The 18,718-nt window shown below is 43.0% G+C and overlaps 1 protein-coding gene across 3 annotated transcripts in view; it reads right to left on the reverse strand.

The window, feature by feature from the left end:
- The window catches only part of adamts18 (ADAM metallopeptidase with thrombospondin type 1 motif, 18), a 266,551-nt gene that overhangs the window by 50,882 nt on the left and 196,951 nt on the right, over positions 1-18,718 (reverse strand). For all 3 annotated transcript variants that reach the window (XM_087995705.1, XM_043706550.2, XM_087995706.1), the window contains one exon: positions 16,106-16,232. In XM_087995705.1, the coding sequence (XP_087851831.1) occupies positions 16,106-16,232 (127 nt within the window). The remainder of the gene's footprint in view (positions 1-16,105; positions 16,233-18,718) is intronic.

Genomic DNA, 18,718 nt, shown 5'->3' on the forward strand with positions numbered 1-18,718 from the left:
AAAGTGCTGAGTTACAGCATTCTCCTGACTCAAGGCAGGTGACCTTTAAAAAAAGTTGAAATGACCTTGCTTGCAGCAGGGTGTTTTACCTGAGTCAGCAAATCTCATGTTACTCCTTGTAACATAAAAACTTCTGTGTGGCTATCATGGAATCTAACAGACATTTGTTATGGCTAGCTATGATATTAAAAAATAATGCTCGCAGGCACACCACTGTTTGAACAAATACTAAGCTAATAGGTTACAACAACAGGGAGCATGCTTCCAGAAGTGTGTAATGCCTCATGTGATGACCTTATTATTATCACTAGATTATTTATCCAGAAGATCCCTGGAAATGTTTTGAGACAAGGTTCCAATTCCCACCAATGGCTGGTCGTGGAATTTGAAATCAGTAAAAAATCTGGCAGTGAGAGTCTAATGATGACCGTGAGACATTGTGTACAAACCTTTCTGGCTCACTAGAGAAGGAAAACTGCTGCCCTTACCTAGTCTAGCCTACATGTGACTCGAAACCCACAGCAACATGGTTGACGATCTCAGGGCAATAAATGCTGCTCCAGGCAGCAATGCCCATATCCTGTGAATGGGATAACAAAGCTTCAAAGTGGCTGGAATGAAGATGAAGTCTGAGACCTTTATATCCTCAGACCACAAGCCAAGTTTGGACGCATCACAAGCACATTTGTCATATACTGAGCATCAGACAATATGCGACAAGAGTCACTGTTGAAGATATCCCATACATTGGGAGAAGTACAGACATGTTTTCAAATCAAATTCCAAGTTTTAGAACTCAACAATACCTTGCATTTATATGGTACCTTGGATGCAGAATAATATCTCAAGGCAGTTGACAGGAGCATTATCAAACAGAATATGGCACAAGGGGATTTTAGACAATGAGTCACAGAGATAGATTTTACAGAAGAAGGACTTTAAAACACAGAAGGCTTCAAGTGTAAGCATCTCAGAGCTGAAGACACATCTGCCACGATGGGGGCAACTAAAACTGAAGATTCTCAAACAGTCAGAATTGGAGAAGTGCAGAGATCTCAGTTATAGAAAATGTCCAAAGTTATAAATGAAATTGGTAAATAGAAAGCTGGTTGCAGTAAGTATTCAAAAGGCTGCTTAAAACGTAACACATTCACGAATGCCTTTTTAAGATAGGAACCTGCTGTTTATACTGAGTTGTGCCTACATGTGACTCCTGTCCCACGCTGTGGCTGATTTTTAAACTACTCTGTAAACTAATGTGGCAAGTCATTTGGCTAAATTCGTGGCAACTAGGAACTGGCAATAAATTCTGGCCTTGCTCATGGAGTTCAGAGTTGAGAGTGAGCTTTAAAAGAACAAACAGCCACAGAGGTCATAGTTGAATGTTGCAAAATTTACATTATCACAAGCTGAGTTGGAGGAGAGTTTCCCTTTGGGGAGAGAATGAAATCTATTGAAAGAAAGGTGATTTGGGATTCAGATGCCCAGAACCTGGGTGTATTGACCCTCAGAGTAGACTATGCATTTTGCCAGCCACTGCTACCAGTCTGTCTGACAATAACCTCTCTCCCTTTCTCTAATAACATCTGGACAGTAGCCAAGTAAAGTTTTGACCCATGCTCCTCTCCTTCCGTCCCACAGAGAGAGCAAAAGGAATGTGCATGTGTTCTAATGGCTCACAAGTTTCAGATTTGCTTTATTACCAGCTGATTCGAGTTGGTCTGCAAGGAAAAAATCCAACGAGGCAACTGAGCAAACTCAACAGCCAAAGCCCTCGTGATAAAACAGCAAGCAATTAAGTCAACTTGCCTGGTTGAACACAGCCGTGCCAACACTCAAGGAGCTTGGCACCATCCAGGGTAAAATAGTACATTTGATTAGCAGCCTGACCAACCAATTAGAGGTTCACTCCCCCTAGCACTGGGGCACTGCACTGCTGTGCAGACTCTCTATAGTATCATCTCATCACAGCATTTCAACAGCATCTTTCAAACTCATGACAGCTACCACTTAGAATACCAGGGCAGTAAATCCCTGGGAATACCTCTGTATCCAATTTGGATTCAGACAGAGAATTCCAGTCTGAAATGAACACTTTTTATTTTCACATCCTTTTGGAGCAGGTAGGGACACTACACCACAATAGCCCTGTGACACAGGATATGAGTGTAGCATGTATTTAAGTAAGTGATTGAAATTAATTGACTAATTAATTGACTTTTGTGTAGAAGGAGCTGTAAGACTGAGTAGTTAATAAACTCTATCCACATAGAGAGATATCTTGGGTTCTGTCTCATCTTGGATACAAACTGACACCGGAGGCTCTTTCATGATATACTCAGAGAGCTGCTACAAACAAAAAAAAATCCTTTGCAGGGATTTCCCAACCACTCTGATGACTCCGGCAGAACTGACCGCTCATTTCTCATTGATCCCTCTGACCAATTAAAGACATTCCTTGAGACATGGAGACAGCCTGTTAATTGTCCGTAGTCTGAACCAAAGAAACCATAGCCCTGTCGCAGACATCAAAATCCAACCCCTGTCTCCAAGACAGATGCATTACAATCTGGGTAACATTCCAGCAAGGTGGCAAAACCTCTCAGGTTGCTAGGGAGGAACGGATATGTCTGGATCCAAACAATGCCCATCAGAAAGCCAGTCATCTTAATTAAAACTGGAATATTACAGGCAGCCTCCCATCTATAGTATGCCAGAAACCTACACAACCGTCGTTATGAAAACTGTGATCAGTTATCATGAGGACATTTTAATAACAGAAATGCAGACGTGATAGAGGGCTGTAATTCCAGACTACAACGTACAGTGAAAACAATGTTAAATAGACAAATGGCACTTGATTCCAGTTGCTGCTGGAATTGATACTGGGTCCACAAAGAGTTATTTTGGGTGATGGCAGTGCATGATTGACAGCTGCTGAGTTTGCACTCTCCTTCTTTGGATTAATTTGATTTCAAGGCTGGAGAACCCCGTGAAAAAGAGAACTGATCACAAAACATTTTGAGTAATGGTCAACCACTTAAGTTTAAGAAGAGTGAAAAAGATGTTTTTAAGACAGACCCTTCCATGACCTTGGGATAACCGAAAGCATATTACAGTCAATAAAGTACTTTTGGAGGGGGTGGTGGTCAGTTAACTCATCTTGTTGAATGGCAGGTTTGTGATGCACAGTGCTACCAACAGTATTGGTTCAATTTCCAAACCATCAGAGGTTACGATGAACGATTCTCCTTCTGAAACCCTTCCCTCACCTGAGGTGTATTGATGAAACCACCACCAGTTATCTCTCTCTCTCTATCTCTGTCTGATGAGAAAGCGGCCCTATGCTCTAAATAGATTTTGTCAACTTCACCTTTTTACTCTTGAGGGCAGTGTTGATTCTTACATTACATGACAGCAAAATTGATACATGTCTGGAATTCTCTAACCCAGAAAGTTGTAGAGGCTAGAATACTGAAAGTATTTAAAGAGGAGCTAAATATCAGGGAGTTGAGGGCTATTAGGAGATGGTATTAAAGAGTAGTTGAGGCCTGCAGCAAATCAGCTGTGATCTTTTGAATTGTGAAGCTTCAGGGGCAAATAGCCTAGTCCTTCTCCTATTTGTCATGTTCTTATTTGAAACATTTCTCTTGAAGGGAAATCCCTGCACAGGACCTTCTTTTGTCCCTTGAAGATTACACCTGGAACCTCCCCTGTCAAGGTGAGGCAGAAAACAAAATACCTCACAATGTGGATGGAGTTTATTAACTCCTCAGTCTTACAGCTCTTTCTACATACCAGTCAACAAATTAATCATTTTTTTTATGGTGTTATTGAGGATAAATGGACACAGAATGGGTAACGAAGGGAGGCAGGGATAACATCCCTGACCTTCTCCAAAATAGTGCCCTCTCCTGTGTATCTGAGAGGGAAGTTGGGGCTTTAATTTAAAGTCTCATCTGAAAGACAGCACCTCTGATATCGCCACACTCCCCCTGTATCCCTCAAAAGATGCTGTGGTCAAGCCTCTGGTGTGAGACTTAAACCAACAACCTTCAGATTCAAGTAAGAGACTGCTATGAACTGAGGTACAGCAGTCTTCTTGTGACATGAGTTATGGTGCCTTCAATTTTGGTGTAAACATCGATATAAAGGCCAAACATCACGTGACAATTCAAACTGCTGCATATGTTCCGAAATGGTACTGCATGGTCCCACAGACAACTGCGGTCAGACTGCAAAGTTTAGAATTGAGCTGCTGGTGATGGGATCACTAGGTGGCTCAGTGGTTAACCCTGCTGCCTCTCAGTGCCAGGGACTGCGATCTATTCAACCTCAGGTGACTGTCTGGGTGGTATTTGCACATTCTCCCCCTGTCTGCGTGGGTTTCTTCTGGGTGCTCCAATTTCCTCCCAAAAATCCAAAGACGTGTAGGTTACGTGAACTGGCCGTGCTAAATTGCACATAGTCAGGAGTAAATGTAGGGGAATGGGTTACTCTTGGAGGGTCAGTGCAGACTTGTTGGGCCAAATGGCATTTTCCACAACGCAGGGAATTTAATCTAAAAAAAAATCTAATGACTTAGCCATGTCTATTGATTGCTGCTTATACTGTTTAAAATGCAAGTAGTTCTGTGTTGTAGTTTCACCTGACTGACATCTCAGTTTTAGGTATTCCTGGTCTTGTTTTAACCATATTAGGCAAAATTTTATTGACAACTCTTCCCAAACATGGGATTTCTATCAAGAGAAGGACAAGGGCAGCAGATGCATGAGAACACCACCACCAGCAAGTTTGTCTTTAAATCACTCACCATCCTGACTTGGAAATATATCGCTGTTCCTTCATTGTCACTGGGTCAAAATCCTGGAACTGCCCTCCCTGACAGCACTGTGGGTGCCCCTACTGCTAAAGGACTGCAGTTGTTCAAGAAGGCAGCTCAACACCACCTTCTCCAGGACAGTTAGGGATGGAAAATAAATGCTCGCTCAGCCAGTGAAAAAAAAAGAGCAAATAAAACATCTACGTCTTGAAGTTACTTGTGCCTTATCCATCTACATGCCACTTGCAAACTCTCCCTTTCCAGGCTGCATTGTCAAATTGCTATAAGGGATTTTATTTCCACTGGTTTTACAGCAAGTTCCTTTTAAATTCCTGTCTGCACCACTTTTCCCCCCAGATGTTAACCACTGATTTTGAAGAGATTAATGACTGTGCTAAAATAACACAGACTGAAATGTAATATGAAGCTGTTATTTGTTGCACGCAAAACAGAGTGCAGAGGATAGCGAATGCTGCCTCCTACGTGGCTGGATGAAACATATAAATTGAATCGACAGAATGAATCTAGCTTGTCTACCCTGACATTATGGGTGCAATCTTCCCAGCCCAGTGAATATGGAGTATGAAAAATTGATCTGAGGCAGTCTGGGTCTATTCGATGACATGTTCCCAGACTCCCTGTGCCAAGCAGAGATAACATGTTAAGATTAGCTCCTAATTATATGGAAAATCACATAAGGTATGCAGAGTATCAGAGGTGTGCCCTCAGAGTGGGAGCACAGAGGAACACAGGACATTAGTAACTACACGTACTTAGACAAATGAACGGGGTTAATTGATTAATTAGTTGACTGGTGTGACTAAAGAACTGCAACTGTTCTTCTCACAGTGGTGGTGTCCCTACCTCTGGATTGTGGGGGCTTGGGTTCAAGTCCCACCTGCTCCAGGTGTTTTTCATAATATCTCTGAACAAGTGAATTTAAAAAAAAGATCCCTGTAGCACAGTGGTGGTGCTCCTAATTCTGAGCCAGGAGAACTGTGTTCAAGTTGCACCTACTCCAGAGGTGTGTAATAACATTTCTGAACAGATTCATTAGGAAATAGACACATTTTTAAAAAATATATAAGATCTGTAAGACTGAAGAGTCAATAAAATATCCACATATAAGGTGTCTCGGTTTCTGTCTCTCAGACAGGCTTGGTTCCATTTTGATGTTAGTCTTGCTTTTGTACAACTCCTGTGTGGTTGTAATCTTGTATACTTCACTCTGTTTAAATACCCTATGATCTATATGTCCTTGTAAGGTTATGATCTGCCTATCTGCACGCAAAACTTTTCACTGTATGTAGGTACATAGGGTCATAGAGCTCCACAGCATGAAAACAGACCCTTCAGTCTTACTCATGCATGCTAAATAGATATCCTAAATTAATCTCATCCCATTTTCCAGCATTTGACCCTTATCTCTCTAAGCTTTTTCCTCTTCATTTACCCCTCCTGATGCCTTTTAAATGATGTAATCGTACAAGCCTCCACCACTTCATCTGGCAGCTTATTGCATACACGCACTACCCTCTGCATGAAAACGTTGCCCCTTAGGATCCTTTCATGTCTTTCCCCTCTCACCCTAACCCTATGTCCTCTAGTTTTGGATTCCTGCAACCCAGGGAAAAAGCCTTGGCTATTCACCCTATACATGCCCCTCATGATTGTGTAAACCTCGTGGCTTATGGTATTTTCGCTAGACCATCAAACCCAGGTAATGTTCTGGGGGACATTGGTACAAATCTTGCCATGACAGATGGTGAAATGATAACAATAAATCAAATCAAATTTTGAAATGGGAGGCTCCTACCTAAGGTTCAATCAGAGAGCTACCAGATTTAAAAAAAAATCTTATTCCTGTGAAAGGGTAGACTTCCACATTGATGTTCCTGGCAGCTTTGATTCTTCAGTTGCCTTGATCACTTTGAAAGCTTAACAGAACATCGGTTTTCAGCCACCCTTGTGCGTCCCATCTACCTCTGCAGTGCCCACCTCTCTCAGAGTGGCAGCTGGCCACCCTACAGTCCTTCCCACAGACCCTCCCAAACTCAGGTCTCAACCCCTGGACAGCAAGCATGAAGATTGCCTGCTCATTGTTCGCAGGTTATAGTTAAGACACAAGTGGGGTCAGGGTATGTAAACAGTATCAACACACAAATAAGCTTTGGACGGAGAGGTTTCTGTAGTGTCTGCAGCACAGTGACTGAACACTTTTACCCCTCTGTCTGTCTCAGAGCTATTTCATCTCCAGGGCAAAGCATAAATAGAGAAAAACCCTCAACCCTACAAACAAAAAAAAATTAGACAGTGGAATCTTGTCCAACTCCCAAGGACTAAGTGATATCTTAATACAAGCCAAACATTTCAGTTTGGTTATTCCTGCCCTGAACTCATTTGCAGATGTGCTGGCTCCTGCCTGTGAGACGTGTATATCAAGCTTAGTGTGTTCAGTGTTCACAGGGGGATTTTCTATGCAATCTGCACAGTCGAGTGCAAATAATTCTGTGGCATTAAATAATGAAAATAGAGGGTCTCTCTAGTGTCTTCATTAGTCCTAAGTTGAAACTATATAATTTCTACAGATCTGGTCCTTTATTGAGCTGTTGTGAGAGCTTGTTGCGTGTGAATTGGCTACTGCATTTCTTACATTGCTATGCTGACTAGACTTCAGAATTGCATATTTGCCCTTTAAAGGGCTCTGGGGCGTGCTGAGGACAGAAAGGAGCTATGTCGTTATATTTTTGTATATTTTTTAACACCTTGCCGATTGAGTTAGCATTATAAATACACACATCAACTTGCATAGTGGAGTTCAAGATAGGAACAGGAACAGGCCAGTCAGCACCTCAAACATTAACTCCAACAGTCTGCCTTGGTTCCAGAACCATTAAAATCATTGTCAGAAGTCACACAAAACCAGGTTCTAATCCAATTGGTATATTTGAAATCACAAGCTTTCGGAGCACTGCCCCTTCTTCAGGTGATGAAGGATCGAGGCTCTGAAAGCTTGTGATTTCAAATAAACCTGTTGGACTATAACCTGGTGTCGTTGAAGTTCTGATTTTATCCACCCCAGGCCAACACCCGCACCTCCACATTCCAACTACCATTTTAAAATCATTGCCTAACAAAAATCAATCCATCTGAGTTTTGGAGGTTTCAAATGATTCCCCAGTCCTCAATAGCTTTTTGGGAGGGCAATGTGTGTCAGATTTCCATCTGCAAGAAGGGCTTCAGAAGATGATTGCTGAATAGCCAAGTTCTGATCTTAAGGATATGTCTGTTATGTAGGATATCCCCAGCAGAGGAAAACACTTGAAATGAAACGCAAAATGCTGAAAATACTCGGTGGTTCACACATCAGAAAGAAGCAGTGAATGTTGTGAGTTGATGATTACCCTTCTTTGGAAGTGAGCAAATACAGGATTTTAATAGGTTTTGAACAAGTGCAAGGTGTAGGAAAAAGTAAAGGGAAGGTTTGTGATTAGGTGGAGGGCTAGAGAGATTAAATAGCACAAGGTTTCATGGTCATGGACATAAGAATGGAGGGTGAGCACAGCTGACTTGTGAGTGGTGATATTGCAAAAAGGACAATGGAAGGAAAGAAAAGATGAAATGGAAGAAAAATACTACGGATTCTGGAGATCTGAAACAAACACAGTAATTGCTGGAGAAACTTAGCACCTCTGGCAGCATCTATGGAGAAAGAAACAGTTAGCACTTTGAGTCCAGTACGACTCTTCTTCAATTCCAAAGAGTTATACCAGACTCGAAAACCTAGCTCCAATGATGTTGCTGTTGTGTTTCTCCAGCATTCAGTGAACAGGAAATACAATTGGAGGTAATGACCAATATTGTCAAACAAAAACTGCAGAGTGCTAGCTCAAAAGGTGAGGTGCCATTTTTAGAGCTCGCGTTGAGGTTCTTTAGAACACTAAAGCAGGCCGAGGACAGGGAAGTCAGAGTGGGAGCAAGATGCTAGACTGAGATGAGAAATAAAGAAAATGTTTGGAAGAGATTACTCTTCCCTCTCCGATCAACTTCTTAGCTTACCTTCAAGCACCTTGATTTGAGCTCACTCTTCAAACTTCTAAACTCAACACTATTCACACAAACCGTCCTTTTTAATGTAACCATTTTGCAACTTTGCAATCCATTTGTTTATGCAGCCTGGTTATTTTTCAAGTAAACAGTAACATTTCCAAATCCAATGTATTCTTCCTCAGCTGTGGCGACGAGTGGTAAATGCAGAATTCAAAACGGAATTGAATCAGAACTCTTATTACTGCCAGAGGGTTGGTTAGCTCTGTTGATGGGTTGGGAAAGTGATGCTAATAATATGGGTACAACTCCTGCATAGGCCGAGGTTACCATGAAGGACTCGCCTTCTAAATCTCTCCCCTCACCTGAGACATGGTGACCCTCGGGTTAAACCATCACAGATGGTTAGTGGGCGGTACGGTGGCACAGTGGTTAGCACTGCTGCCTCACAGCGCCAGAGACCCGGGTTCAATTCCCGCCTCAGGCGACTGACTGTGTGGAGTTTGCACGTTCTCCCCGTGTCTGCGTGGGTTTCCTCCGGGTGCTCCGGTTTCCTCCCACAGTCCAAAGATGTGCAGGTTAGGTGAATTGGCCATGCTAAATTGCCCATAGTGTTAGGTAAGGGGTAAATGTAAATGTAGGGGTAGGGGTATGGGTGGGTTGTGCTTTGGTGGGTCAGTGTGGACTTGTTGGGCCGAAGGGCCTGTGTCCACACTGTAATGTAATCTAATGTAATCTAATCTAAAGATCCTCTCCTCTCTAATGAGAGAACAACGGTGACTTATGTTGCTGCCAGATAAGATTCAACTCTTGAAATTACTGTTCTTTTCAAATAAAGACCATCAATTTTGTCTGTTTTAAAGTAATGTTTGTATCTATTCCTATAATCATTCTTGCTCTACTGCATGTTTACACTGAGGAACTGAGGAGAAGACAGTTCAATTCTCTACTCTGAACAGCCAAATGCTAAATGAGAAGATACTATCAAGAATGGACTGTGGACAAAAGTCAAAAAGGGTCAGGTATTACGAGGTGACTGCATGTTTGGTAAACCTATAGAGACTGCTGACTGCGAGGACTCTCAGATTCAGAGAGGTTTACAGCGCAGAAGGTGGCCATTTGGCCCATCACATCCATGCTGGTCAACAAAGAAGTGGTCTGCACTAACACTGATTTTGAGAATTGGGGGAAGAAAGTTAGAGCAGGGACGGTCCGGTAAATCTGAGAGCATGAAGGGAAGAAGTGGACCTGCAAACTTGGGCCTTAGAGTTTAAGACTGTCACTGAAAAGGCATTAACGACCAACTTTTCCCTGGCAGGATGGAGCAAAATTGCTGAGATAAACATCTTTAGGGAGTGTGTGACCACACCTGAAGACATCCAGCATTAACTGATCATGAACAGGGCTTGATTCCACGTGCTGCAATGTGCATCTTGGAAAATACCAGTCTCTCGGTTGAAGGCAAGGACAACATGGAGACTTATTTATTCGAATGGCAGGAAAATAAACCAAATCTCCCTTTTGATCTAATACTCAACAGAACGCTCAATTGAAGTGTGTTAAACCACAGCATAATCTACAGGTACTGAAATTGCGTACAGTGTAGTCTTTGTGTAACTTATACAGGAGCTATAGGTTTCAACTTGTCCATCACTCTGAACTAAAAAATGACATTCATACTGCTTAAAATCAGCAATTTGCTCAGGGGGTGGTGGCCATGGTGAATGGATTTGTCCAGGCCTGACAAAAATTGAAGCCAAGGAGCTCTTCACATCTTTGTGGAATTCTACAGCAGCATTCCTCCTTCATTAACATATTATCCACTTGTGGGGCTATACGTTAACAAGAAAAACCAACTCACGCCAGACTGACTGTAATTATAGTTCAAAATGATTTACAGGGTCATGGGTGACAAGAGTAAGGAGATTAGATTTCAGGTGCAGGCTGAAGTCATTAGTTCAATGTAGTGGGATGATGAGGCAAAAGGTTTAGCTATAAACACTAGGAAATGCAGTGACAGGATTAGGCCTTTGGGTCAAAATCCTGGTATTCATTGCCTAACAACACTGTGGGTGTCCCCAGCACCCTACACATCGCAGCAGTTCAAGAAGGTACCTCACCACCACCCTCTTCCAGCACAATTAGATTCTGGAAATAAATGCTGACTCAGAGAGGAAGGTCCACATTCATCAGGTGAATTAAAAAAAGACAATCAGCTCTTCAAGTCTGTTCCATCATTCAATCCTACCTTGGCTGATCTTCACCGTTTTTCACTGGAGTGTAGGAGGTTGAGGGGTGACCGTTTAGAGGTTTATAATTGACTCACCTTTTCTCCAGGTATAAAAATCTGCTTATGTCCAACTTGAAAATTCCCAATCCCACCATCTGTAGCCAGTTTGGAAGCAAACTCTGAATTTTGATTGCACTTTGTACGAAAAAGAAATACTTCCTCATTTCACTCCTGCACAGCCTAATTTAAGATCATATATTTCCCAGGTTTGGATCTTCCCCACCGGAGGAAATAGTTTCTCTCTATCAAATCTATCTAATCCTTAAATCACATTTTCTTCAATTGTATCACTCTTTTATCTTCCACACTCAAGGGAGTCCATGACAGGTTTATAAGAACCGCTCTGAGAGATTAACTCTTTTAGCTCCACTATCATATGTTCTTCATTATTAAAAAGATTTTATGACACTATACTCTGCTGCCATAGCAACAGTGGGAGCCAGGGTTAAACTCATCCTGAGCAATCAGCGTTGCTTTGGTGTCAAGGGTGTTGCATAGTGCTGTTGGTGAGGAGGGCAGAAACAGACTTCCATTCAATTATCTACGCCAGCCTCACCTAGACAATAGTGCACTCGTTGATTTCCAGCACTCTGTTGATTTCCAGCACTCTTCCAGCATGTTGGGTCAAAATGAGCTTATGTCACAATCCTATCAATCATCAGAGAAAAACATAACCCATACTATAAAAAGGATGCCAGACACCTCATCAAGGAGTACAGAGGAACCTCGATTATCCGAATATCAATTATCCAAATTTCAGATTATCCAAAGATCTCAAGGTCCCGATGGAAACATTATATCAAAATGATGTTTCCAACAGTGATCACGGGGATGGGTGGTGGCAAATGGTGTGTGTGGGGCGGACGGGGTGGGGAGAGGTGGGTTGGGGGTGAGAGGGGGTGAGAGGGGGTGGGTGTGGAGGCAGACGGTGGTTGGGGGGCGGGGGGGGAAGTAGCTCATGCATGGTGTGTTGCTGCTTCGTCTCCTAAATGGGGAGCGGACTTAGCAAATGCTCACTGTGTCAATCCCATGGAACTGATTGGGGGGGGCGGCGGAGGGGGAGGAGGCTTCAGCAATGCTGCAGGTCCCTTTCACACAGTGTGTGTCTGCTCAGAAACAAACCCTGAGACAGAGAGAGGGAGCAGGGCAGGCAGAGCGAGGAGAAAGGCAACTTCAGAAAACTCCGAGCCCCAGAGGAGAGGCATTGAATCAATTAACCGAATAATCAATTATCTGAATGAAATACTGCCTGCCCATCTCATTCGGATAATCGAGGTTCCTCCGTACATTATTGAAATTTGTGACACCAGTAGACCAGGTGATTAAGAAGGTGCTTGGCAGGCTTGTTTTCGTTGCTCAGACCTTTGAGTGTACGTAGTTGGGACATCATGTTGAGGATGTGCTGGTCGTTGACGAGGCCCCTTCTGGAGTACTGTGTGCAGTCCTGGTCACCCAAGATGATTAAAATGGAGACGGGTCAGAAAAGATTTACCAGGTTGTTGCCGGGGATGGAGGGTTTGAGTTATAAAAATGGACTGGGACTTTTTTCACTGGAGTGGAGGAAGTTGAGGGGTGACCATACAGAGGTTTATAAAATCACGAGGGGCATAGATGAGGTGAATAGCAAAGGCTTTTTCCATAAGGTGGAGGAGTTCAAAGCTAGGGCACATAATTTTAAGGTGACAGGAGAAATATTTAAAAAGGACAAAGAGGGGCATCGTTTTTACGAAGAAAGTGGTTACTGTGTGGAATGAACTGCTGGAAGAAGTGTTGGATGCAGGTATAATCACAATGTTTAAAAGACGTTTCAATAAGTACATGAACAGGAAAGGTTTGAAGAATTATGGGCCAAATGCAGGCAAGTGGGACTAGTTTAGTTTGGGAACATGGTCGGCATGGATGAGTTGGGCCAAAGGGTCTGTACCCTAGAAATAAGGAAAATCGAAGTCAACAATTCCTTCGATGACTGTGTTGCTAAGTGGTATACAACTTGGGAAACTCAACAAAGATGCATTTGTATTGCATCTTTCATGACAGAAAAAAAAGTCCCAAGGTACTTGCAGAAACCAATAACCTTTGGAAATGGCTGGGTCTGGTTTGAATGCAGCTCATGTACCTTTGAGAAAGGAACTCCAATTTGACCCAATACCTGTCACTTCTATGTTTTACAGGCTTTTCCTTCTGGGATGCACATTATCAATCAAAATTAAACTCCAGGCCCCAGAAGGAAATATAAAGCAGATGCTCAAAGTTTGCGAGTGGAGGTAGCTTTTGGGGAACATCTTGGAGCAGGTTGGGGAAAGCCCTTCAGCATTGGGAGCCAAAGGAGCTGAAAGTCTCCCTGCCAAAGGTGGAGCAATTAACATTCAATTTGATTTGATTGACCATGTACCAAGATACAAGTCACACACCCCCACCCCCCACAACCTGATGCCACCTGATGCCTTTGTAAACTAAAACTCCTTTGCCTCTATGCTGCCCATATCCATGTATTCCCTGCTTGCTCATATGTCTGTCAATTGCCCCTTAATTGTTGCTATTGTATCTGCCTTGACTACCTCCTCTGGTAATGTATTCCAGGTAGTTACCACATTCTATTCTATTCTTTCACATCTCCTTTAAACTTACCCCCTTACCTTAAACCTACCTCCCCTAGGAATTGACATTTCTATCCTGAGAAAAGGATTTTAACTATCCATTCTATCCAAGCTTCTCTAATCTTGTGAACTTGTATCAGATGGCCCCTCAATCTTCAATGTACAAGTGAAAACAAACCAAGTTTGTCCAATTTCTCCTCATAGCTAATACCCTCCAGATAAGGCAACATCCTGGTAAACCATTATCAGCAATCTTCAAAGTCGTCATATCCTTCTTATAGGGTGAAGACCAGATCGGTATGCAATATTCTAAATGTAGAAGTTTACAAAATAATGAGGCAGGAGAAAGTGAGGACTGCAGATGCTGGAGATCAGAGCTGAAAAATGTGTTGCTGGAAAAGCGCAGCAGGTCAGGCAGCATTAAAGGAGCAGGAGAATTGATGTTTTGAGCATATGCCCAAAACATTGATTCGCCTGCTCCTTTGATGCTGCCTGACCTGCTGCGTTTTTCCAGCAACACATTTTTCAAAATAATGAGGCAGCAGTGCTAACCACTGAGCCACCGTGCCGACTGATGCAGGCAAGCTTTCTTGACCACCTTATCTACTTGTTTCTTCGAGAGGCATTGGAATCGCAGACCAAGAAGAGTCAACGCCTTAATTTTTTCTTATGAATGCTGAAGTCCCATGGATGGTGGCAGGACCCTGGACACATAGTCCCAGCGATGGTCAATTAGGAGAACCACCACAGTGGTCCCATTCCATTATGAATGTGATCTTCCCTCAGAGCTCCTCTGATAGAAGTGCCCACACCAGAGTGCACAATGGGTGCACTTTGTGATGGTGATAGCCATTGGCTGGCTGGGTGGTTCTATCCACGTGCCATTGGGTGCCTGGAAGGGGGAGGTAGAGGGAAGACCATTGCCCAATGCCCCTGGGGTTGAATTGAATGGCTTTGCTCTAAATCACTGAATTGAGTTGAATTGAGTTGAACGTAATCAGATTAAGTTTGCTTGATAGAATCCCAGCTCCAGTGAGCAGCAATCAGCCACTGTTCAGCTCGGACCTTACCTTTGAATATCAGGTTTGTGGATTTGAGAGCTCCCCCAGAAATTGAGGACTGTAGTTGCCATTTTTCACGTTAAAAATATTTAACTCAAGGCTACCCTCTTGGATGAAATCCAGAAGATGATCACAATTTTGAATGAGCCCTGATCTGTATTTACCCCTCAGCCCACAGCACAGGACAGGAACTGCCTGTGAATGATGTCTGTGGGAGCTTGCTGTGTAAAAATGGACTGCCATGTATCTTACAACAACTGGACAGTGTTTCTAAGTATCCAGTGGGCGTAAAAGATGCTTTACAAATGCAGCCCTCTTCCCTCCCCCACTCCCATTGAATTAACTTTGCTGTTTTCACATCCTCCAAGTCAGGTGAGTTGCATTCCCTTCCAGTTGACCCTAGCAGCCTGTGGCAAAATCCAAACGTTTGTTTTGTCCTTTCACGCTAACTGGAGCAGGTTCTGTGTGTAGCTGCTCACCTCCCATAGCATCGGCATTCTCAGCCTGCCCCAGGTGTCCTTGATGTCTCAGGTTACATTCCTGAACAGGCTACATCCCTGTCGATTGGATCCATTACCAGTCCCTGGGGTCAGCCATTTTTTTTTAACAATGCTACCTCGTCTTGGTTCCCCTATTCCAGTGCAGACAGTTTATTTCGAACCACATTGATGTTTCTGTATCCTATTGCAGATCACCAGCACAGTGCATTAGCACATCAATAACACGGCTCTCTTCCATTCAGACAGCCAAATCCAGTTAATTAAACTTTTCTTTTCAAAAAGAAAGAGAAACCTCATACATTTGACTTCACATGCCGCAACAAGTTCAAAGACCACCAACCTCGATGCTGCTTGAATAGAGACCACCTACAATCTTCGATGGTGACTAGACTCCACTCATCAGCTCGATCTACTTTGAACTGAGCCCGTGTGCATCTGCAATGTCCAGCAGTAGCACATCTCAAAGATGGTTTGACGTAAGATCATGACGAAATGGCTTCATCCGCCCAGAGAGCATTTTGTGAGTTCCCCGGCCCATGACCCGTTCCCTGTGTCTCAAGCTTTCACACCCACACTGGGTCAGCAGTGGCTTGGAAGTGGAGCTCTCACCTGAGACAGAAGCTTGTGATCTAAAAGTCCCACTCAACTGCCTTGTACATAGTCGAGGCTGACACTTGGTATCCAATCAGAGAGAGTGCAGCACTGTCTGATGTACCGTCTTACTATCACCTTAATGTAAAATGTACAGTAACTTGGCACATGCTTACAAATTCAGTTGTAATACTTGCCTTGCAGGGCAGGGCTGAGTATTGCAGGTAATTGATCCCGTGACTGGTCTTGTCTGTGCATGACACAAGGTGGAGTTGACTTGCATCAAGTGATCTTGTAGACAATATGCAGTGGTCACCATTTTTCCTGCAAGGAAGACAGACTCCCATTAATATTTGTACTATGTCCAGTTGAAGGCTACAGTGCTAGCTTAGAAGTTAATAAAGCCATCCATGTGGGATGATGCTCTCCTGACTAATGGCTACACAGCCCTGGATTTTGCTGTTGTAATGGTCGAACAGCAAACTGACTCAATATCTTCTTGGATACACAAGAATAAAAAGAATGCAAGGTTCCGTGCCTCAAACTTGTGCAAACATACAGTACTGAGGTGGCCATTCGGCCCACCAAGTCTGTGCCATCTCTCTGAAATTAATCCCATTCCCCTGCATTTTCTCTGTAGCACTACAAGTTATGTTTGTTATTAACGCCCACATAAATATTTCCAAGCACTTTGAGGAAGTTATAAAGGCTTTTCACCAGGCTCTCAAGCAGTAGATTCCAGATCATAACTCCATAAGGCTGCAAGAGAAAAGAGGACAAGCAGGCCATTCAGGCCATCAAATCTGCTCCATGATTCAATGAGATTGTGGCCGATCTGATCATCCTCAACTCCACGTATCTCCTTTATCCACTAATCCTCGATTCTCTTGGGACAGCACAGTGGCTCAGTGGTTAGCACTGCTGCCTCACAGCACCAGGGTCCCAGGTTCGGTTCCAGCCTCGGGCAACTGTGTGGAGATCGCACGTTCTCCCCGTGTCTGCGTGCGTTTCCTCCAGGTGCCCTGGTTTCCTCCCACAGTCCAAAAATGTGCAGGTTAGGTGAATTGGCCATGTTAAATTGCCCATAGTGTTAGGTGCATTAGTCAGAGGGAAATGAGTCTGGGTAGGTTGATCTTTGGAGGGTTGGTGTGGACTTGTTGGGCCTAATTCCACACTGTAGGGAATCTAATCTTGCTGATTACAATTCTGTCTCACTCAGCCTTGAATATATTTAATGACGCAGCCTTGATGGCCCATTGTGGTGACGAATTCCACAGATTCATTACCCTTTGAGAGGAAAATTCCTACTTCCTTTTGTCATACATGGTTGACCCTTATTGTAAGATCATGCCATTTCGTCCTGAATTTTCCCATAAGGGGAAACCACCTCTCTGTACATACCCTGGTGAGCCCCTAAGAATCTTACATGTTTCACTAAAGTCTCTTCTTATTCTTCTGAACGTCAATGAATGCAAACTCAATCTACTCAACCTCTTCCCATAAGAAAATCCCTTCATACCTGGGATCAAACTCATAAACCTTCTCTGGGGCGCCTCCAACGTTAGTCTATCCTTCTTTTGACCAGGGGGCCAATGCTGCTCACAGTATTCCAGGTATGCACTGACTCATGTTTGTATTGTTTTAGCAAGACCTCCTTATTTTAATACACCATTCCCTTTCAAATCCCATGGATCAAAGCTTTCTGTGATTAATGCACAAAGACACTCAAAAGCCCTCTGTGCTGCATCTTTCCTCAGTCTTTCTCCTTTTAAATATCTTCTATTGCTCCCGATAAAGTGCATCACCTGACATTTTTTCCAAATTATGCTCCATCTGCCAAGTTTTTGCATACTCACTTATCCCAGGTGAACAAAAAGGCTTCTCATCCACTCTTGGCTTTATTTTTTACCATTAACCTTAAAGCAGTCTATACTGTTTCAACACCCTACATTCTTTATTTGTGCATGAGATTTGAATGTCACTTGCAGGCTGGAAGTTATTGACCAGCCCTAATTGCTCTTGAGAAGATGGTGGTAAGCTGCCTTGTACCACTCCAATCCATGTGTTATAGATAAACCCACAGTGCTATTAAGAAGATTTCCAGAATTTTGACCCAGCAGTATTGCAAGAATACTGTTATAGATCCACGTCAGGATAGTGTATGGCTTAGAGAGCAACCTGCTGGTGATGTATCTGCTGCTGTTATTCTTCCAGATGGCATTAGTTGTAAATTTGGAAAGTGCTATTGAAGGGGCTTTAACTGGTTGCCGCAATGCATTTTGTAAATGGTACACACAGTTGGAGCCATGCAGGGAATTAATGCTGAAGATGGTGAATGGGGTGCCAATTAACTGGCTAACTTGTCCTGGACAGTATTGAACCTCCTGACTGCTTTTGAAGCTGTACCTACTGAAGCCAGTGTAGTGTATTCCATTTTGCCAATGTAAATTGTTTCTCCTTATTTAAGCTCTCAAGCACTTTATAATTATGATGAAAGATATGTCATATATATTATCATATTTGAAATTTGGATTGTTTTTCAACAAAAGGCAAATGGATGGGAATTAGAGTGTGAGGGGTTTTTTGTTGGAAGCTCAGAAAATTATTTTGGAACAGTGACCTCAATGCATCAGTTCCATGGAGATACATGACAGCAATAAAGGATCTGGAAGAATCCCGGGACAGTTAATGCAATAAGAGGTTTATACTTTTGGGTATGTAACAAATAATGTAACCACATTCAATACTTTTTTTTCTCAGTTCAGTTCAGAAAACACCAGAGAGTTTTAATGAAAAGAATCAAAAGCTGA

The sequence above is a fragment of the Chiloscyllium plagiosum genome, unplaced genomic scaffold, assembly GCF_037043375.1.
Source record: "Chiloscyllium plagiosum isolate Xiang-an unplaced genomic scaffold, Cpla_swu_hap1 HiC_scaffold_17, whole genome shotgun sequence".
Classification (NCBI taxonomy): domain Eukaryota; kingdom Metazoa; phylum Chordata; class Chondrichthyes; order Orectolobiformes; family Hemiscylliidae; genus Chiloscyllium; species Chiloscyllium plagiosum.